The sequence below is a fragment of the Primulina huaijiensis genome, chromosome 3, assembly GCF_012295235.1.
Source record: "Primulina huaijiensis isolate GDHJ02 chromosome 3, ASM1229523v2, whole genome shotgun sequence".
Taxonomy (NCBI): domain Eukaryota; kingdom Viridiplantae; phylum Streptophyta; class Magnoliopsida; order Lamiales; family Gesneriaceae; genus Primulina; species Primulina huaijiensis.
In genome coordinates this window covers 6,366,357-6,386,221 of record NC_133308.1, presented here as the reverse complement: position 1 = coordinate 6,386,221, position 19,865 = coordinate 6,366,357, and the positions used below count along the sequence as shown (strand labels likewise).

Here is a 19,865-nt window from a genome sequence, read left to right as displayed (position 1 = left end):
TAGAGAGCGTATATAATTATTATAATTATATATATATATTTTTTTTCATGAGAGAGAGAGAGAGATGTGAAGACTATATAGAACGAGAAACGAGGAAGAAGGAAGCCATCCGAAAACAAGAGAGAGAGAGCCCCCACTGTATTCCACGCTGACGCCCAATTTCTAGGGCAAAATCCGAGGAAGTTGACCAGTCAAGATCATCTGATCAAGGGGATTACTATATCGATTGACTCTCGCTTTCTTTCTTTTGATATTCCGCCCGAATTAGATGAATTCACGCTGATAGGAAATATTTTTCGTTTACAGATCTTTCTGCTACCGATCCCTGATTTTGCTCCGACAGATTACATTTGATCTTGGTCTTTTCATTTTTCTGTATTTATTTGTTTTTTTCCCTGTAAATACAGTTCGGGGAATGAGCTGGAGATCCGTCTAGAAACAATCTGGAGGGTCTGGATTTGGATTCTGGATCTGATCTCCGGGGTTTGGGAAAGGCGTTGTTTTGTTCGTCGGATGAGAGAGCGTTTGCGTTTTATGTACTTTCTGCCATTTGTTTATTGTGATACTTAGTTGATTATATATATATATATATATATATGTTCGGGAAATCCAGTGGGGGAAAAACGATGAAATGGGCATCATTACTTAAAGACTTGAAAGATAAAGTCGGTCTTTCCCAGGCTCCTTCGTCAACTTCTTCATCTCCATCATCTTCGCCGTTCAAAGATAGCAGCAGCAATGTCAACAATATACTGCCGTCCGGCCAAGACATTTCGTCTTCGCCCTCAAGGTATTATCTTTCTACTCGAATTTTCGAATTTATCTTTTTGAAACGTCTTTACGGCCAGGGAAGAGAATTTAATTGGCCAACTACTTGATGAACCGGGACTTGGTGAAGTCATTCGATGCTGAAAAAACTCCCCTACCGTTGTCGGTGGTTAGATAATTGTAGGCTATGATTAACGAGTTTACTTCATCTCGTGAGATTTCTTTAATGTGCAGTTTGGAGTGTAGGCTCTAGTTATGTTACTGGAATGAGTGAGAGTGCGGCGAGTATAATACTAACAACAAGTATACTTGTGATCAGCATAGGTCAATTGCTGCTTCATTCTTCAAGGTTTGATTAAGCAGATTAATCTCAAACCTATTTTTCTTTACTCACTTCAACAAAAAAGTGTCTTACGGATGTTAAAAGGGGTACAAAGTGGCATGTTCTTTGAATACTCGATTTTCCGGCCAATTGGGCAATCAAGTTAACAGATTTAACTGCAGATTCTTTGGTGTGTTATATTCTGCCGTATGGGTTAGATGAAGTGCCAATTGGCCATCTCCTATGCATCTCCTAATCAACTTTATCCAAACGAGAATCTTATAGAATATCGATAAGACAAGAAAACCTCCTTTTAAGTTTAAGCATTTGTTAACCTAAGTAAACGAAGTGAAAAGTGGCATTTACTCCTTGTATTTGGTATGGTCGATTGGAATTCCTGGGAAGTATGTTTCCCTAATTTCTTTTGTCGAGTTCAATACAAATACACGATAGAGAAATTTGATGCAAAATTTCTGAGAAGATTATGGATCATTGTCTTTGGTGACAATATTTGCGACCCGGACTGTGGGTTTCTTTTGACATGTTCAAGACAAATACCTTGTAGAGAAAATCGAAACAAGATAAAAGATTTCTAGAAGATTATAAAATTTCTGAGAAGATTATGGATCATTGTCTTTGGTGACAATATTTGCGACCCGGACTGTGGGTTTCTTTTGACATGTTCAAGACAAATACCTTGTAGAGAAAATCGAAACAAGATAAATGATTTCTAGAAGATTATGGATCTTTGTCTTTGAAGATAATCATTGCCACCTGGAGTTTTTTTTCCTGCATTGGGAATTGTACTTATGATACTATTGATGCTTCAAGTCACTGTTTCGTGTAACAATAATACTTGTTTTGGCTTTTTTGAAACCAATTTGCAATCTGTGATTTTCTGTTATTTTGAATTTGTTCATAGCAGAGACAAACACGAATTGGAATTGCAATTCAAGAGCTATTGGGAAGAGTTTCGGTCATCTAGTTCTGAAAAGGTACTGCAAAATGCGTTGTAAAATTGCACTATTATCCTTAGTGCTTTTAGTAATGCGTTCCTCCTTATGAAACTGCTATAACCAATATAATACAAGTCTTTTTTCATGTATGCAGGAAAAAGAAAAGGCCTTGAATTGGACTGTAGAAATGTTCTGTAGATTAGTGAAGAAGCACACAAATGTTGCTCAGTTGATTACCATGTAAGATGAATCCCATTTTTCCTTTTTCTTTTTATATGTAGAAAATAAATAGGTTTAACCAGATTGTGTGTCCAGGCTTGTGCAACTTGCTAAATTTAGTCGTCACCAATTTGCATAATGACTAAATGCTCTGACAATGTTTTGTTTCAACTTTTAGTGTATTAAATATCCTATCCTTTCCAGGGTTTTGTTATCATCAGTGACCCACAGTGAGAACTGTTAAATTATTGCGTTGGTTGGATATCTCAGCAAATTTGTCTATTTTTGGAGTGGTGTGTTTTTATTACCTCTTTCTCGCAATCTTGGATTGGTGTGTAATTCATGCAATCTTGGAGTGGTTGGATATCTGAGATAATTATAAATTACCGTGTCAGTTGGATACTCAGCAAATTTGTCTGTTGCAATTTCGGGACTGGTGTTTTTATACGGTTTTGTTTCATGAAACACATTATGAGATCGAGACAGATATTTACTCAAATTGTCATTAGAACTTTTAATCATTTGCTATTTGATTCTGGTTGCAATAATATTTTTTCTGATATCTGAACCAACTACCAACTATTTCAGGTTAGTAGAGACACATATATTTTCTTTTGTTGTGGGGAGGGCATTTGTAACAGATATTGAAAAGCTGAAGCTCAGCAGTAAAGCAAGAGCATTGGAAGTTGATAAACTTTTATTATATTTCTCGGAAACCACAAAGGTTATTGCTAAAATTTTATGCGAAAAATCAGTTTATTTCCTCACCCTATATATTGTGTGTGTGTATATATATATACATACGGCAACTTACATCCTAGGTTTCTGCAGGATGGTATCAGACCAGGTGCAAATCTATTACGTGCTGTTGAAGCCCTCGTATCTGGGGTATGCACATTATCAGCTGACAATATGCAAATTAAACTTTTCGGATTATCTCATATTCAAGTTGGAGTTATCACAATAACCAACATTTGATTATTTTGTATGTCCTAGTTTGGGTTCTTTATAAGACTGAAACTCAGGCAGCAAACTGTATAATTTGGCGGCACCTTGTGCAACCTTGCCATTTCATTCACCTCCTTTCCGATGAAGATTTTGGAATTAAAATTTTTACTCTTTACAGTATAATCTATCTAGGTGAAAAACCAAATGTAGTAATTTTAATCCTTATGAAAGTACAAGTTATTCTTAACCCTTTCAGGTTTTTGTTATTAGTTAGGGACCTATTTGATGTTGTAGGAATCCTATATTTCAATCGGCTGTGGTCAAGCCAGTTATTGTGCCACTAACATCTAACGTTCTCGGTTATCATGAAAATGAAGTTTCGAAGCACGTGTTGGATCCTATCATACATAATTGTTTTATGCGATTTGTAATAGAACAACGCTACCTGTTGATATCTTTTTTTTGCTTATAAACTAACACTATGGTGGTGAATGTCCATTTTTTCATTGTTTTGGTGTCTTTCCGTTTGTATTTCTTTTTATCATTTTGGTAACTGATGCAAGATGGTAATTTTTCTACAGCCAATTGATAAACAATCGTTCCTTGATTCTGGGATTTTAAGCTGTCTCATTCATGTCTTATATGCTCTTCTTTCTCCTGATGGGGATGGTCAGAGGCAGAAACTGAATAATAATGACGAGTTGCTATTCACAGAGGAAATTCGTGATGCTGAAAACAGACCAGTCCGCCGTCTTGAGGTGCCTTAATTTTTTTATAAAGATGTTACCACCTTTCTAAAATGATAATTATATTTCTTTTTTTTTGTTTGTAGTTTGTCCTATTAATTCTTCAGTTAATTTACCTAGTTTTTCTTTTCCTGTTAATTCGTCAAGTACGTTTACTTAACTGCCGGTTAACTCATCAAGACGACAGTTATCTTTTAATTAGGTTGATTTTCTCTGCAAATCCTCTTTGTTTTGATAAATTTTTTGTTCGTCTGGCAAAGTGATTTGTGTGAAAACTGAATTGCTACTGCATGTCTAGAAGCACCTGGTTCCCTAGTTTACTTTTTCTTTGTATATATTACCGTGCCACTGCAGAAGTGATAACTGGTCTGTGTTATAACATCGTCTTAACTCTTAAACCATCAAATAGTCAATTTTTTCTTCGCTAAATTTAAAATGTGCACTTCCTTAGGTAGATACTCTATGATATTTTTCTGTAATTAAAATTTATTGACCTGAAGCTGAATTAGTATTATATGTGAACTCGGTTTAAAGCATGTTTTTGGTGCCCCACTCATGTCATGTATGCTCAACAAGTAGATCATATGGAAAGTGATCTGAGCAATTTGTAAGGGAAGTGTTGCTACCTTCTGTTTCGGTAAATTGCTTTTACCAATTTGAGGCAGGTATTAAACCTTGGGTGGAATATGGTGTATGATAACTGATATCATCAGTATTTTTGTTCAGGATGTATCCCTTATATTTTCCATCTTCATATTTTCTGACACGGGGCAGTGGTCTCTACTTCTTGTTTTGCTCTTAGTTGAATGCATTATGATGAGGATGTATTTATCATCATTCTTTCACTTCTATTCTCCTGGAAGCATTAATGTGTCCCGAGTCATAAGTTTGTGTATCAGCGTTAGGTGCATATGTGCCAGAAGTGGTCCAAAGCATGCATAGCACATTTTAGTTTATTCTACTGGTTGATGCCTGGTAATACGAAGTAGGAGGAATGAATGGATGCTAACTTGAAAAGCCTATGATGTAGTTCTTTGTATCTTTTGATGTAGCTACCATGACCATTATGAAGGATAGTATTTCATTGGTTTTCTAAATATTGGTAATGTGATCTGCTGATGCTCTTGCTATACAATTGCTATGATTTTTTTACCACTGTTTGAATTTGATCAGGTTGAGGGAAGTGTTGTACATATCATGAAAGCACTGGCTAGCCATCCATCAGCTCCTCAAAGTCTGATAGAGGATAATTCACTTCAATTATTGTGTCAAATGGTTGCCAATGGTTCCTTAGTTGTGTTTTCTCAATTCAAGCATGGTCTTGTTCCATTACATGCCATTCAGCTTCACAGACATGCTATGCAGGTATTATAAAATATTTTTCCAGCTATGTAAGTAGCTATATTTCTGTACCTGAGATTCGAGGCATGAGCTCATTATTTTACATTCCATTATCGATGATCTAACTTTTCTTTGTATTGTCGACATCCAGATTCTTGGTCTTCTTTTGGCTAATGACAATGGCAGCACATCCAAGTATATACGGAAGCATCATCTGGTATGTGCACATGCACTTGCATATATGTCTACATTAGCATATTTCTATTGTTTCCGCTGATTAGATGATATTTTTCCACATTTACAGCTTTTTGACACCTCTAAGAATATCTCATTTATGTTGCATCCTTATGGTTGTTGGACCTTCTAGAGATTTAATTTTGAGAATCATGTTCACTCCTAGTTTCTATGATTGATATTAGATGGGAAAAGCAACAACTTGAAATTCAAATGATTATGTGAATGAACATTCATGAACAAGTCTTATTGGTTATTTTTTCCTAACTTATTGCTAATGCTTTTAATTCTTTATTTTCGACACTTCTTATTTTTCTCTGTGCAGATAAAAGTGCTTTTAATGGCGGTTAAGGATTTTAATCCTGAATGTGGGGATCCTGCCTACACTATGGGCATTGTGGATTTGCTTCTTGAATGTGTTGAATTGTCATATAGACCTGGTATGTCGTAGTTTCTGCGATGATATAATTTTATTATAATAAAGTTGTGTATGTGACGGATTGGCTAGTTAGTTATCATACCTTGTTAGGCTACTACTTTTTATTTAAGGGACACTGATTGTATGCATTCTTTGCCTGTAGAGGCTGGTGTTATAAGACTCAGGGAGGATATTCATAATGCTCATGGCTATCAATTCTTGGTCCAATTTGCTTTGACACTGTCAAAGAACCAAGCTGGTCAGACTTCTTGTTCCAAATATCTTTCTGAAGATGATCATGTTTTGGATGGTTCACAAGCAGTTGGCAGGCTGGAGATGAAGAAACCAGAAGAAAAGGAAGAAAACGATTCATCACACAGTCTCTCCCCCACACTTTGTAGGCTTCTTGATGTCATTGTTAATTTGGCCCAAACAGGCCCCTCAGGTTCTCCTGATTCGGCTGGTGTAAAAGCTTCAAAAAATTCTCACACAAAGCCTAATGGACATGGCAGAAGTCGTACATCATCCTCTGACCGAATAGCTGATGAAGTTTGGGAGAAGGATAACGACAAAGTCAAAGATTTAGAAGCTATTCAAATGTTGCAGGACATTTTAATCAAAGCAGAAAGTAGAGAATTACAGGCAGAAGTATTAAATAGAATGTTTAAAATTTTTTCCAGTCATCTCGAAAACTATAAGTTGTGCCAACAGTTGAGAACTGTGCCTCTCTTGATTCTCAATATGGCTGGTTTTCCTTCATCTCTGCAAGAGATAATCTTGAAAATCCTTGAATATGCAGTAACTGTCGTGAATATTATTCCTGAGCAAGAGTTGCTTTCACTTTGTTGCTTGCTTCAGCAACCAATTACTTCTGAATTAAAGAACACGATTCTGTCTTTTTTTGTAAAACTTTTATCATTTGACCAACAATACAAGAAAATACTAAGAGAAGTTGGTGTACTGGAGGTTCTGTTAGATGATCTGAAGCAGCACAGATTTCTACTTGGCCCCGAGGAGCTCACTGGTGACCATGATCATTTGGAGAGAAAGAGTAATTCTAGCAGCTTCAAGAAGCACTTGGATAGCAAAGATGCAATTCTTTCTTCTCCAAAACTCTTGGAATCTGGTTCCGGGAAATTCCCACTGTTCGAAATAGAGGCCACTATAGCAGTTGCTTGGGATTGTTTGGTATACTTATTGAAGAAAGCAGAACCCAATCAAGCATCATTTCGCTCTGCTAATGGCGTAACTATCACACTGCCTTTTTTGGCATCTGATATACATCGTCCTGGTGTTCTGCGGTTGTTGTCATGCTTGGTTATTGAGGATGTCAAACAGGTAAACATGTTTTTTTTTTCTATAAAACCTTTTTATGTGATTTTCCACTGTTCTCTTTGAGTTCAATTTAGGTTTACTTGAAAGTGTATCGGTTGTAGTCTCAAATGTTTGCCCTCTTTCCCCTTGTTAAGTTTTATGTTTTGATGTGTAATTTGGTGGGAAAATATCTAGGCATGTACTTGGTCGTGACACATCAAGATCAGGAATGGCTTGGTTGTGTTGGGATTACACATGAAGAAAATTCTTAGGTTCTTTTGTCTGTTGTAGGTCATAATTTTACCCGAGTTTTCAAGGAAAACTTTGAACTTAGTCAGTAATGACTAAATGCATCACTTATGAAGTTAGTTAAGTTAGAAGCATTACTTATCAGTGCCTCTGTTTTAATCAGGCTCATCCAGAAGAATTGGGGGCAATTGTTGAAGTTCTTAAAAGCGGGATGGTTACAAGTGCTCTGGGATCCCAATACTCCCTTCATATTGATGCAAAATGTGATACTTTTGGAGCCTTGTGGCGCATATTAGGGGCTAATGGTTCGGCACAGAGGGTTTTTGGTGAATCAACTGGGTTTTCTCTTTTATTGACCACCCTTCATTGTTTTCAAAATGACCAAGAACAAAACAATCAAACTTCTTCAAATGTTTTAATTAAGCTGTTCACGTACATGCTGCGGGTTATGACGGCTGGTGTTAGTGAAAATGCTATTAATCGATCAAAGTTGTATGTAATTCTGTCATCACATAGCTTTTATGATCTTCTTTCCGAGTCTGGTATAATATGCGTTGAATGTGAACACCAAGTCATACAATTGTTGCTGGAACTTGCTCTAGAGGTAGTGCTTCCACCATTTCCTGTGTCTGAAGCTGCAACAGTATCCGGTAACGTTGAAAATGAGTCATCAAGTTTTCTTTTCATCACACCATCGGGACCTTTCGCTCCTGATAAGGAACGTGTGTATAATGCTGCTGCTGTCAGAGTACTCCTACGTGCTTTACTGCTCTTTACTCCAAAAGTGCAATTAGAATTGTTAAATCTCATTGAAAAACTTGCTCGTGGAAGTTCTTTCAATTGGGAAAATCTCAGTTCTGTAGGTGCGTACTTGTTTAATTATGGTTTGTACGTAATTTTTGTAACTTTAAATGCATCCTCAGTATTTTTACTTCAATGTTGCTAGGTTGTGTGGAACTTCTATTGGAGAAAGTACAACCTTTCATGTCTAGCTCTCTACCTTTGGTTTCTCATGCGCTGAAGATAGTGGAAGTTCTTGGTGCCTACAGGTAACAGCATTTGATTGGAGAGTCCCATGGAATTCTTTTGCATTACTTTGTATAACAACTAACTCTATTGATCCGAGACATCCAATTCTTTATTGACAGGCTATCAGTATCAGAACTTAGAATTTTACTTAGGTATATTTTGCAAATGAGGCTGGCGGGTCCCGGCTCTTCTCTTGTTTCAATGATGGAAAGATTGATTCTTTCTCAGGGTATGGGCTCAGAAGATGTTTCTCTGGCCCCCATTGTAGAGTTTAACATGAGCAAGATCGGACATGCTTCCATTCAAGTACCATTAGGGGAAAGGTCATGGCCCCCTGCTGCTGGTTATTCTTTTGTTTGTTGGTTCCAGTACAGAAATCTGTTAAAATCACAGGTCAGGGAGACCGAAGCACCCAAATATGGATATTCTAAAAGGCATAGCATGGCTAATGGGCAACAACTTGGATCTCAGACTCTACGAATTTTTTCTGTTGGTGCTGTAGATAATGGTAGCACATTTTACGCCGAACTTCTTTTGCAGGATGATGGGGTTCTTACCCTTTCAACCAGTAACTCCTCCTCCTTGACTTGTACTGGGTTAGAAATGGAGGAAGGTCGGTGGCATCACCTAGCAGTTGTGCACAGCAAACCAAATGCCTTGGCTGGATTATTTCAAGCAAGTATCGCTTATGTGTATCTCAATGGTAAGCTACGACACACTGGGAAACTTGGATACTCTCTGTCTCCTGCTGGAAAGTCTCTGCAGGTAACAATTGGGACACCGAGTTCTTACGCAAGGATAAGTGATATGTCTTGGAGTCTCAGGTCATGCTATCTTTTTGAGGAGGTGCTATTGCCAGGTTCTATATGTTTTATGTACATTCTTGGGAGAGGATATAGGGGCCTTTTTCAAGACACCAATCTTCTACAATTTGTTCCAAATCAGGCTTGTGGTGGGGGCAGTATGGCCATCTTAGATTCTTTAGACACCGATCTGCCTTTGAACTCTAATATGCAGAAGTATGAGAGTGCTGGCAAGCAAGGTGTCTCTAAGGTGAATCATAGTGGATTTGTCTGGGATTCTGAAAAGTTACGAAGTCTCTCACTGCAATTATGGGGTAAAAAACTGATATTTGCATTTGATGGAACAAGCACAGAAATATTCCGAGCATCTGGAACTTTATCCATGCTTAATCTAGTCGATCCACTTTCGGCTGCTGCTTCTCCTATTGGGGGTGAGTGAATTAATTGTCTTCATTTCTATTGTATAAGTGTTGTTGATTGCTTGGCTTTATAATTTATAGATGTAATTACTCTTAGATCATATCTATGGATTTCCCCAGGCATACCACGTTTCGGTAGACTTTTTGGAGATATCCATGTTTGCAAGCAATGTATCATTGGCGACTCAATCCGTCCAATTGGCGGCATGGCTGTAGTCCTTGCACTAGTTGAAGCATCTGAATCAAGGGACATGCTTCACATGTCCTTGACATTACTTGCATGTGCGCTTCATCAGAACCCACAGAATGTGAGAGACATGCAGAAGTACAGAGGATACCACTTGCTATCTCTATTTCTTCATCGCAGAATGTCATTGTTTGACATGAAAGCACTTGAGATCTTTTTTAAAATTGCTGCCTGCGAGGCTTCTTTCTCTGAACCTAGAAAACTTGGAATTGTGCCAAGCTCTCTGTCACCTGTTGCCACAATTAGTGAATCAAGCTTTGAAGATCTTAGTTTGTCCAAGTTCCGTGATGAATTTTCATCTGTTGGTTCTCACGGAGAAATGGATGATTTTTCAGCACCAAAAGATTCATACAGTCATGTTTCAGAGCTGGAAAATTCAGACATACCAACTGAGACTTCTAATTGCATTGTTCTGTCAAATGCTGATATGGTTGAGCACGTCTTATTGGATTGGACCCTTTGGGTTACAGCTCCAGTCCCAGTTCAAATTTCTTTACTCGGTTTTCTTGAGCATCTTGTCTCAATGCATTGGTATCGCAATCATAACCTTACAATACTTCGTAGGATTAACCTTGTTCAACACTTGCTTGTAACCATGCAGAGAGGTGATGTTGAAGTGGCAGTGTTAGAAAAATTAGTTGTGTTGCTCGGTGTAATTTTGGAGGATGGATTTTTACCTTCTGAATTGGAACTTGTGGTAAGGTTTGTGATTATGACATTTGATCCACCTGAACTATTGTCGCATAATCATATTTCTCGAGAATCAATGGGGAAGCATGTAATTGTAAGAAATATGTTGCTAGAGATGCTAATTGATCTCCAGGTGACCATTCAATCAGAAGAGTTACTTGAACAGTGGCATAAAATTGTTTCTTCTAAATTAATTACATATTTTCTGGACGAAGCAGTTCATCCGACGAGTATGAGATGGATCATGACTCTTCTAGGTGTATGCCTTGCATCTTCTTCTACATTTGCACTTAAATTCCGCTCAAGTGGAGGGTATCAAGGTTTAACGAGGGTGCTTCCTAGTTTCTATGATTCTCCTGATATCTATTACATTCAGTTTTGTCTAATATTTGGAAAGCCTGTATATCCAAGATTACCAGAAGTTCGCATGCTCGATTTTCACGCTCTCATGCCAAGTGACAGTAGCTATGGAGAGTTAAAATTTGTTGAACTTCTGGAAACCATTATTGCTATGGCAAAATCAACATTTGACCGGTTGGTTATGCAGTCAATGCTTGCACATCAAACTGGCAATCTTTCTCAGGCTGGTGCTAGGCTTGTGGCAGAGCTTGTTGATGGACATGTTGACGTAGCTGGAGAGCTCCAAGGCGAAGCTTTGATGCACAAAACTTATGCTGCTCGTTTGATGGGTGGAGAGGCGTCGGCACCCGCTGCGGCTACTTCAGTTCTTAGATTTATGGTTGATCTTGCCAAAATGTGTCCTCCATTTTCAGCTGTCTGTAGACGAGCTGAATTTCTTGAGGGTTGCGTTGACCTCTATTTTTCTTGTGTCAGGTTTGGTACATGTGTTATTTGTGTTATTTTTAGCCTTTAAGTGTTTATATTTCTCTTTAATTTTTTATCTTACTTCCAATTTTTGATACTCGCTGTATATGAAATCAATGAAGTGGGAGGTTTCGTTTGTCTAATTTAAATGTTACTGTCTGATATTCAGGGCTGCCCAAGCTGTGAGGATTGCCAAAGAACTCACGGCGAAAACTGAAGACAAGAATTTTAATGACTCTGATGATACTAGTAGCTCCCAGAATACATTTTCTAGCTTGCCTCAAGAAAATGAGCAGTCAGCCAAGACCTCTATTAGCATAGGGAGCTTTCCGCAGGCGCATGTTAGCGCTAGTTCTGAAGATATGCCTATCATCCAAAATAAAGTGGTAACTGAGAAACTCGAGGTTGATGATACTGGAACCCATCAGGAATTGGACAAATTGGAGAAACTAATGAAAGAGGATGTCGATTCTTTGGGAAATGTTGACGTCGAAACGATTGACCACGTGTCCAACGACACTTCTGGGAGTAATGAGTTTAATTTTCGTGATATGAGAAGCACATCAGATAATGTTCATCAGAACGATTCACTCAGTTCTGCGTCTTTACCTATTCCTGAGTCTCCTATTTTGTCCGAGAGATCAAATTCCAGGATCCCACTTAGTCCTTTGTCATCTCCAGTTTTTGCATTGACATCTTGGTTGGGTGGTGGCAAGTCAACTTCTACTCCATCTATGGAGTCCTTTATGTCTGTGAATGAAATGGATTCTTCTTCAGACTTGACATCTAATACTCAGTCTCAAAATGCCTCACACACTTTGTTCTCGATAAGTTCAAAGCTACTTCTTGAAGTGGATGATTCTGGCTATGGAGGCGGCCCATGTTCTGCTGGTGCGACTGCGGTTTTAGATTTTATGGCTGAAGTTCTTTCTGATTTTTTGACTGAGCAGATGAAAGCCGCGTCAGTGATAGAGACTATTTTGGAAAGCGTACCTCTGTATGCTGATTCTGATTCTGTATTAGTTTTTCAGGGATTATGCCTTACTAGATTGATGAATTTTCTTGAAAGGCGTCTCTTACGTGATGATGAGGAAAATGAGAAGAAGTTGGATAAAAGCCGTTGGTCCCTTAACTTAGACTCACTTTCCTGGATGATAGTGGATCGTGTATACATGGGAGCTTTTTCTCGGCCTGCTGGCGTATTGAAGACTCTTGAATTTTTGTTGTCAATGCTGCAGTTGGCAAATAAGGATGGTCGAATTGAAGAAGCAATTCCTGCCGGTAAAGGTCTCCTTTCTATTGGGAGAGGAAATAGACAACTTGATACTTACATACACGCACTCTTCAAGAATGTGAATCGTATGATACTGTTTTGTTTCCTACCATCTTTCTTGGTTACCATTGGGGAGAATGATCTTTTTTCACGGTTGGGTTTGCAGAATGAACAGAAGAAAAGATTTTTATTTTACCCTTCACTGGAAGATGGAGGGATTGATATTTTCACAGTTTTACAGTTGCTGATCGCCCATAGAAGAATAGTATTTTGTCCCAGTAATCTTGATACAGATCTGAATTGCTGCCTTTGTATAAATTTGATATCTCTTCTTTATGATCATAGACAAAATGCGAAGAATGCAGCGGTTGATATTCTCAAGTATCTACTGGTTCATCGTAGAGTTGCCCTTGAAGAGTTTTTGGTCTCTAAACCAAATCAAGGGCCATCTTTGGATGTTCTGCATGGTGGATTTGATAAACTTTTGACTGAAAAATTATCTGCATTTTTTGATTGGCTCAAGAGTTCTGAGTCCACTGTCAATAAAGTGTTGGAACATTGTGCTATCATTATGTGGGTGCAGTACATTGCAGGGTCTGCAAAGTTTCCTGGTGTGAGGATAAAGGGCATGGACAGTCGGCGTAAGAGAGAAATGGGAAGAAAAATAAAGGACATCTCAAAATTAGAACAAAAACATTGGGAACAGGTGACTGAAAGGAGAATTGCGCTTGAATTGGTACGCGATGCTATGGCTACTGAATTACGAGTTATCCGCCAGGATAAGTATGGATGGGTCCTTCATGCTGAAAGTGAGTGGCAAAGTAATCTCCAACAGCTTGTACACGAGCGGGGAATATTTCCGTATAGTAAGTCATCCATGGAGGGAGAGGAGCTTGAATGGCAGCTGTGTCCCATTGAAGGTCCTTACAGAATGCGCAAAAAACTTCATCGTAGTAAATTAAAGATAAATACTATCCAGAACGTGCTTAATGGACAGTTTGATTTAGGGGAAGGAGAACTGTCAAAGGAGAAAACTGATGATGAACACCATGGCTCTGATACCGAATCAGATTCCTTCTTTAACCTTCTAGCTGATAAGTCAAAGAATGAATCTTTTGATTCTGAGTTATATGATGAACCAACTCTCAAAGAATCAGATGATGTACAGGGTATAGCTTTTACTGGGATTGGATGGAATGATGATCGAGAAAGCAGTATAAATGAAGGAAGTCTTTATTCAGCTCTTGAATTAGGTGTGCAGTCCAGTGCTGTATCCACACAAAAAGCAGAAAGTGTTCGAGGGAAGTCTGATTTAGGATCTTCTTCAGTGAGAATCGATGATGCAAGAGTGTCAGATGACAAATCTGGCAAAGATCTAAATGATAATGGTGAATACTTGATCAGACCTTATTTGGAACCTCTTGAAAGGATTAAGTACAAGTACAATTGTGAGCGAGTTGTCGGCCTTGATAAACATGATGGTATATTTTTGATTGGAGAACTATCTCTTTATGTCATTGAGAATTTTTATATTGATGAATCTGGGTGCATATGTGAGAAAGAGAGTGAAGATGATATATCTGTCATTGATCAGGCTTTGGGTGTAAAGAAAGATTTGTCTTGTAGTATGGATTCCCATTCCAAGTCGACTTCATCGTGGGATGCTACAGTAAAGGCATTTACTGGGGGTAGAGCATGGGCTTACAATGGCGGTGCCTGGGGAAAAGAAAAAGTATGCACCAGTGGTAATGTCCCTCATCATTGGCGTATGTGGAAGCTTGACAGTGTCCATGAGCTTTTGAAGCGTGACTATCAGCTTCGACCAGTTGCTATTGAGATTTTCAGCATGGATGGTTGCAACGATTTACTGGTTTTTCACAAGAAAGAGAGAGAAGAAGTTTTTAGAAACTTGGTGGCCATGAATCTACCCAGAAACAGCATGTAAGATACATAAGCACTGTCTGGTTGGAATCTCTCTTTTTTCTTCTCAAATTGTGTTTGTGCTATTGTTTTTGCTGTGAATTCTTTTCACATTTTCCATATCACAGCATTTATGTGTCGAATCATTATTTTCATAGTTAATTCCCAATTTTAGTCAGTCACCCTTATTATATAAAAAAATGGGACATCAACCAACCGTGCCTAAGTTTATCTTGGCTCAATTAGATTATCATTATTTTCATAGTTAATTCCCAATTTTAGTCAGTCACCCTTATTATATAAAAAAATGGGACATCAACCAACCGTGCCTAAGTTTATCTTGGCTCAATTAGATTGTTCCTTTTATCTTACTGTTCATCACTGCTACTCTACATGTTATTTGGGTTTCATCAGAGCTAATTTAAAAATCTGTGCATCCTAATATTGACTACTTTTGTAGTTTCTCACCTAACAGATTAAACTGGCTAATTTCTCAGTGATCTACTGATGAAAATTCTGATTGTTTTTATTTGAGGAGTTAAACTGACTTCGTTACCTTAAATATAGCATATGGTACAATCAGATAAAACAATCAACATATTATGGTGCCGAAATGTAACAATTATGAACGTGAAAACTGTATTTGCTTCTTGGTCTACATGTTTTTGATTTCAGCTACTTCTATGTTAGTTTTATTTGTATGAATAACGGTGGACTTCTTTGCCAAACTTAGCGGCTTTAAGAGTTATCAGCACATATTAAACTTAGCGGCTTTAAGAGTTATCAGCACATATTCTGGGTCACACAATATTAAGTTCCTATTCCACATTTTGTAGTTCACGAGAAAACTTCTCTTTTCTGAAGTATTTGTTACCTCCCTATATTTTGGTTAAGTTACAAGATGTAGTCCTAGAAATACATGAAACATTCATCTCTGTTTGAGGGGGTAATACTGGAGCAGCATCTGTTGATGTTAATATCATTTTAGAGAATGTATGGATTAGAGTTCTCATAACATCAAAGTATCATAAAAAACAGGCTTCTTTGTATTAATAGAATATCCTTATTAGAGTTCTCATAACATCAAAGTATCATTAAAAACAGGCTTCTTTGTATTAATAGAATATCCTTATGTTCTGATGTCATGTGACCACATCATGCTTCTTCATCTTCAGCACCAATCTACGGTCTTTGCCTTATAGGCTTCCTGTTCTCTTGAAACCACATTTTGAGTTCATATTTTGTTTGTGTAACAGTTTGGATGCAACAATATCTGGCTCAACAAAACAGGAAAACAATGAAGGCAGCCGTTTGTTTAAGGTTATGGCAAAATCCTTTTCCAAGAGGTGGCAAAATGGAGAAATTAGCAATTTTCAGTATATTATGCATCTCAACACTCTGGCAGGTCGAGGATACAGTGATCTCACACAGTATCCGGTGTTTCCTTGGGTCCTGGCAGATTATGAGAGTGAGAAATTGAATTTGTTAAATCCAAAAACATTCCGTAAACTTGAGAGACCCATGGGTTGTCAAACATTGGAAGGCGAAGAAGAGTTCAGGAAGAGGTTGGCTCCTGTTCTGGCAGACTTATTGACCCGTTTACTACCTTCTGATGTTGCATTTGACCTCCCCATCCCCTGCTATATTTTAAATCTGAATATATCATTTTATCTGATCTATCTTTTCTATCTTGCAGATATGAGACCTGGGATGATCCAGAGGTTCCCAAATTTCATTATGGTTCTCATTATTCCAGTGCTGGGATTGTTCTCTTCTACCTCTTACGTCTGCCACCATTTAGTATCGAGAATCAAAAGCTTCAGGGAGGACAGTTTGATCATGCTGATCGACTTTTCAACAGCATACGAGAAACCTGGTTGAGTGCTGCTGGGAAAAGCAACACATCAGATGTCAAGGAACTCGTTCCGGAGTTTTTCTACATGCCAGAATTCTTGCAAAATAAGTTCAATCTTGACTTGGGAGAAAAACAATCAGGAGAGAAGGTTACTCAAAGTTTTTAAATACTTGGTATTGCTGTTTATTTCCCAGAACTGTTCCTTCACATTTCTTTTTTGATATGAGATGGTGATAGGTTGGTGATGTTGTCTTGCCTCCATGGGCCAACGGCAGCACTTTCGAGTTCATTAGGAAGCACAGAGAAGCACTGGAATCTGATTATGTTTCTGAGAATCTGCACCACTGGATAGACCTCATCTTTGGGTATAAACAGAGAGGAAAGGTCGGTATTTTTTTTTCCATCATTGGGTGATGAACATTAGTTTTAGCGATGTTAAACTTCATTAACTACCTTAGATTTGTTTTTTGTTGACCAATTTTTTATTGGGTCATTTAATTTCCGATCATTTGTCTTTGGGCCTCTTTATTATTATCCTTAACAAAGAAGAAAATGCTCCAATGTAGTTCACCTCAGACCGTGGTCCCAAGATTCAAGTTTGTTATATTTTTCTTTCTTCTATTCCTTCCACTAAATTTGTTATCCTTAGTGAATACGAATCACATTTCCGTAAGGATAAAAAAGAGTGGAAGGGGACTCAAAAATTTATTTTACGAAACTCCAAATTCTATGAAATTTTGATTCCTACTTAGGCTATGCGCCGAATAAATATTTGAATCCTGTACTGGGTATTTTTTTTTTGATGCGCATGCGATCACTCGTTTAGCTCAATTCGTCAACTTATCTTCCTTGCGTCATCTATCTAGTTTTCCAGTCATTCTTTTTGCATAACTATCTTTTAATTTTAGTAAAAGTATTATTTATCTGTTTAACAGGCAGCTGAGGCAGCTGTTAATGTTTTCTACCACTATACCTATGAAGGAAGTGTTGACATTGATTCAGTAACAGATCCTGCCATGAAAGCATCAATTCTAGCTCAAATTAATCACTTTGGACAGACTCCAAAACAACTTTTCTTGAAGCCTCATGTTAAAAGACGGACTGATAGAAAGCTTGTTCCTCATCCACTGAAGCATTCAACACTTCTTGTTCCTCATGAAATTCGTAAGAGCTCGTCTTCTATATCTCAAATTATGACTTTTGGTGATAAAATTCTTGTTGCTGGTGCAAATAGCTTGCTTAAACCTAGAACGTATACCAAGTACGTTGCCTGGGGTTTTCCCGATCGCAGTTTCCGATTTATGAGTTATGACCAAGATAAGCTTCTTTCTACTCATGAAAATCTTCATGGAGGCAATCAAATCCAGTGCGTCAGTGCGAGCCTTGATGGCCAAGTTTTGGTTACTGGGGCAGATGATGGTTTGGTTTGCGTTTGGAGAATCGAAAAAGATGGACCTCGTGTAATTCGTCACTTGCAGTTGGAGAAGGCACTTTGTGGTCACACTGGTAAAATCACCTGCATTCGTGTTAGCCAGCCCTACATGATGGTAGTTAGTGGGTCAGATGATTGCACAATAATATTATGGGATCTTAGCTCGTTGGTTTTTGTCAGGCAACTTCCGGAGTTTCCTTCACCGATTTCAGCAGTGTATGTGAATGACCTGACTGGTGAAATTGTGACTGCAGCGGGTGTCGTGCTTGCTGTTTGGTCAATTAATGGTGACTGCCTTGCAGTTGTGAACACGTCACAACTTCCATCAGATTTCATTGTTTCTGTTGCTGGCTGCAACTTCTCTGATTGGCAGGACACTAACTGGTTCGTCTCAGGTCACCAAAGTGGAGCTGTCAAAGTGTGGAAAATGGTTCACACCTCAAGCGAGGAGTCTTCCCAAAGCAAACCATCTAGTAATCCAACGGGAGGGCTTCGTCTTGGAGATAAAGTACCCGAGTACAGATTGATCCTGCATAAGATACTGAAGTCCCACAAGTTTCCTGTTACTGCCCTTCATATATCTAATGACCTTAAACAGTTTTTGAGTGGAGATTCTGGTGGCCACCTTTTTTCGTGGATATTACCGGATGAGAACTTGAGATCTTCCATGAACCAGGGGTGATTGTAGGATGTGCTTGTGGTTATTGGATGTTTGTGGATAGATTTTTCGCCAAGAAACTATACAAGATGGAATTAACGCCCTCAGCGTGCTAACAATGAGATCAAAATATAGCTTTTAATCGGGTTGCAGGGATCCATGTGGCAGATCCGAGAAGAAAAAAGATCACCATTGTCCCTCAGCTTCACAACTAGGACTCGGGCTGATTGGTGAGTGAATATAGTCATTTTGGTGATTGATTCCCAGCAGAAAGATTTGGCTTTTTGGGCGGAAGATGTATGTTGTACATAGGGTGATTCTTTTTTCCGTACACAGTTTGTATAGAAAATTATTTGCAGAAATATAGGTTTCACCGAAAACTTGCCCCTGTTGGGATTTTGGGTTAGCTTCATGAGCAAATGAACTTGAGCAGTAGATTTTGCTCCATTGTTTTGTTGTGAAATATGTTAGTACTTTACATGCTAAAACCGAAGGGTGTAATTGATTAGTCATTCCCCACAATGTTTTCTTGTTTTATATCATCTTGGCACGTCATTTTATCCTCAGTTTTTTTCTTATCCTCGCTACAATTACTGGTTTTCTTATAAATCAATCTATTTTTGGCCCTGGTCATCGTTTAATTTGGACCCCATATTTGAAAGAATCCAGAATCTAGTTGGGTGGTACTGGTCATTCCCTTCAAGGAAAGTCCTCTCGCCACCTTGTGCATGGAGAAATCAACATTTATCACTCAGACTAGCATGCCGCATGCAATACCTCGACTACTCTTTTTATTTTTCTCGAATCATAATTATTCTGACTACGTTCATTGAGGTTGAATTTGTATTCATTTAAGAACAAATACTTACGTTTGGATGCATTCTTAGGACATTAGCATTGTTCGAATTATCCATTCGAGAGAAGGATTTGAAAGAATATAATATTGATAAATATATGGATTTGAAATATATTATAATGATTTAAATATTTTTGACAATCAATGTATTTGTTGTTATGGATTTGAAAAGTCAATACAAATGCAACGAACAGTATCTGAATGATCTTTCATTACCATCTTATGCTACACTTTTTGAATGCATCTAAATTATTTTTCCAAATTATTTATTCTTTAATTTATGCAAATCCAAATCTTTAATTCAGATTAAAAATATGGGTTATTAAAACCATGGGTTTCTGAA

General features: G+C 38.0%; 1 protein-coding gene across 2 annotated transcripts; it reads left to right on the top strand.

Moving 5' to 3' along the window:
• The first annotated feature begins 212 nt into the window (after positions 1 to 212).
• On the top strand, positions 213 to 19,232 carry LOC140973381 (protein SPIRRIG). Of its 2 annotated transcripts, none has more exons than XM_073436123.1 (19): positions 213 to 790; positions 2,016 to 2,085; positions 2,201 to 2,286; positions 2,854 to 2,989; positions 3,097 to 3,153; positions 3,795 to 3,971; positions 5,133 to 5,324; positions 5,452 to 5,517; positions 5,860 to 5,974; positions 6,116 to 7,290; positions 7,679 to 8,378; positions 8,462 to 8,564; positions 8,664 to 9,778; positions 9,887 to 11,537; positions 11,698 to 14,742; positions 15,978 to 16,286; positions 16,418 to 16,724; positions 16,814 to 16,960; positions 17,512 to 19,232. In XM_073436123.1, the coding sequence occupies exons 1-19, from the start codon at positions 597 to 599 to the stop codon at positions 18,688 to 18,690; spliced, it is 10,824 nt and encodes a 3,607-aa protein (XP_073292224.1). In that variant the 5' UTR covers positions 213 to 596; the 3' UTR covers positions 18,691 to 19,232. The 2 variants fall into 2 exon arrangements, with proteins under 2 accessions (XP_073292224.1, XP_073292223.1); XM_073436122.1 differs by having other exon boundaries at positions 2,013 to 2,085.
• Positions 19,233 to 19,865: the final 633 nt, after the last annotated feature.

What these genes read in the sequence shown, in the direction of transcription:
- LOC140973381 (XM_073436122.1), top strand. Translation starts at nt 597, where the DNA reads ATGTTCGGGAAATCCAGTGGGGGAAAAACGATGAAATGGGCATCATTA. An exon ending in TTCACAGACATGCTATGCAG is followed by an intron (nt 5,325 to 5,451) that starts GTATTATAAAAT and finishes GTCGACATCCAG; the next exon opens with ATTCTTGGTCTTCTTTTGGC. An exon ending in AATCTACCCAGAAACAGCAT is followed by an intron (nt 14,743 to 15,977) that starts GTAAGATACATA and finishes TTTGTGTAACAG; the next exon opens with TTTGGATGCAACAATATCTG.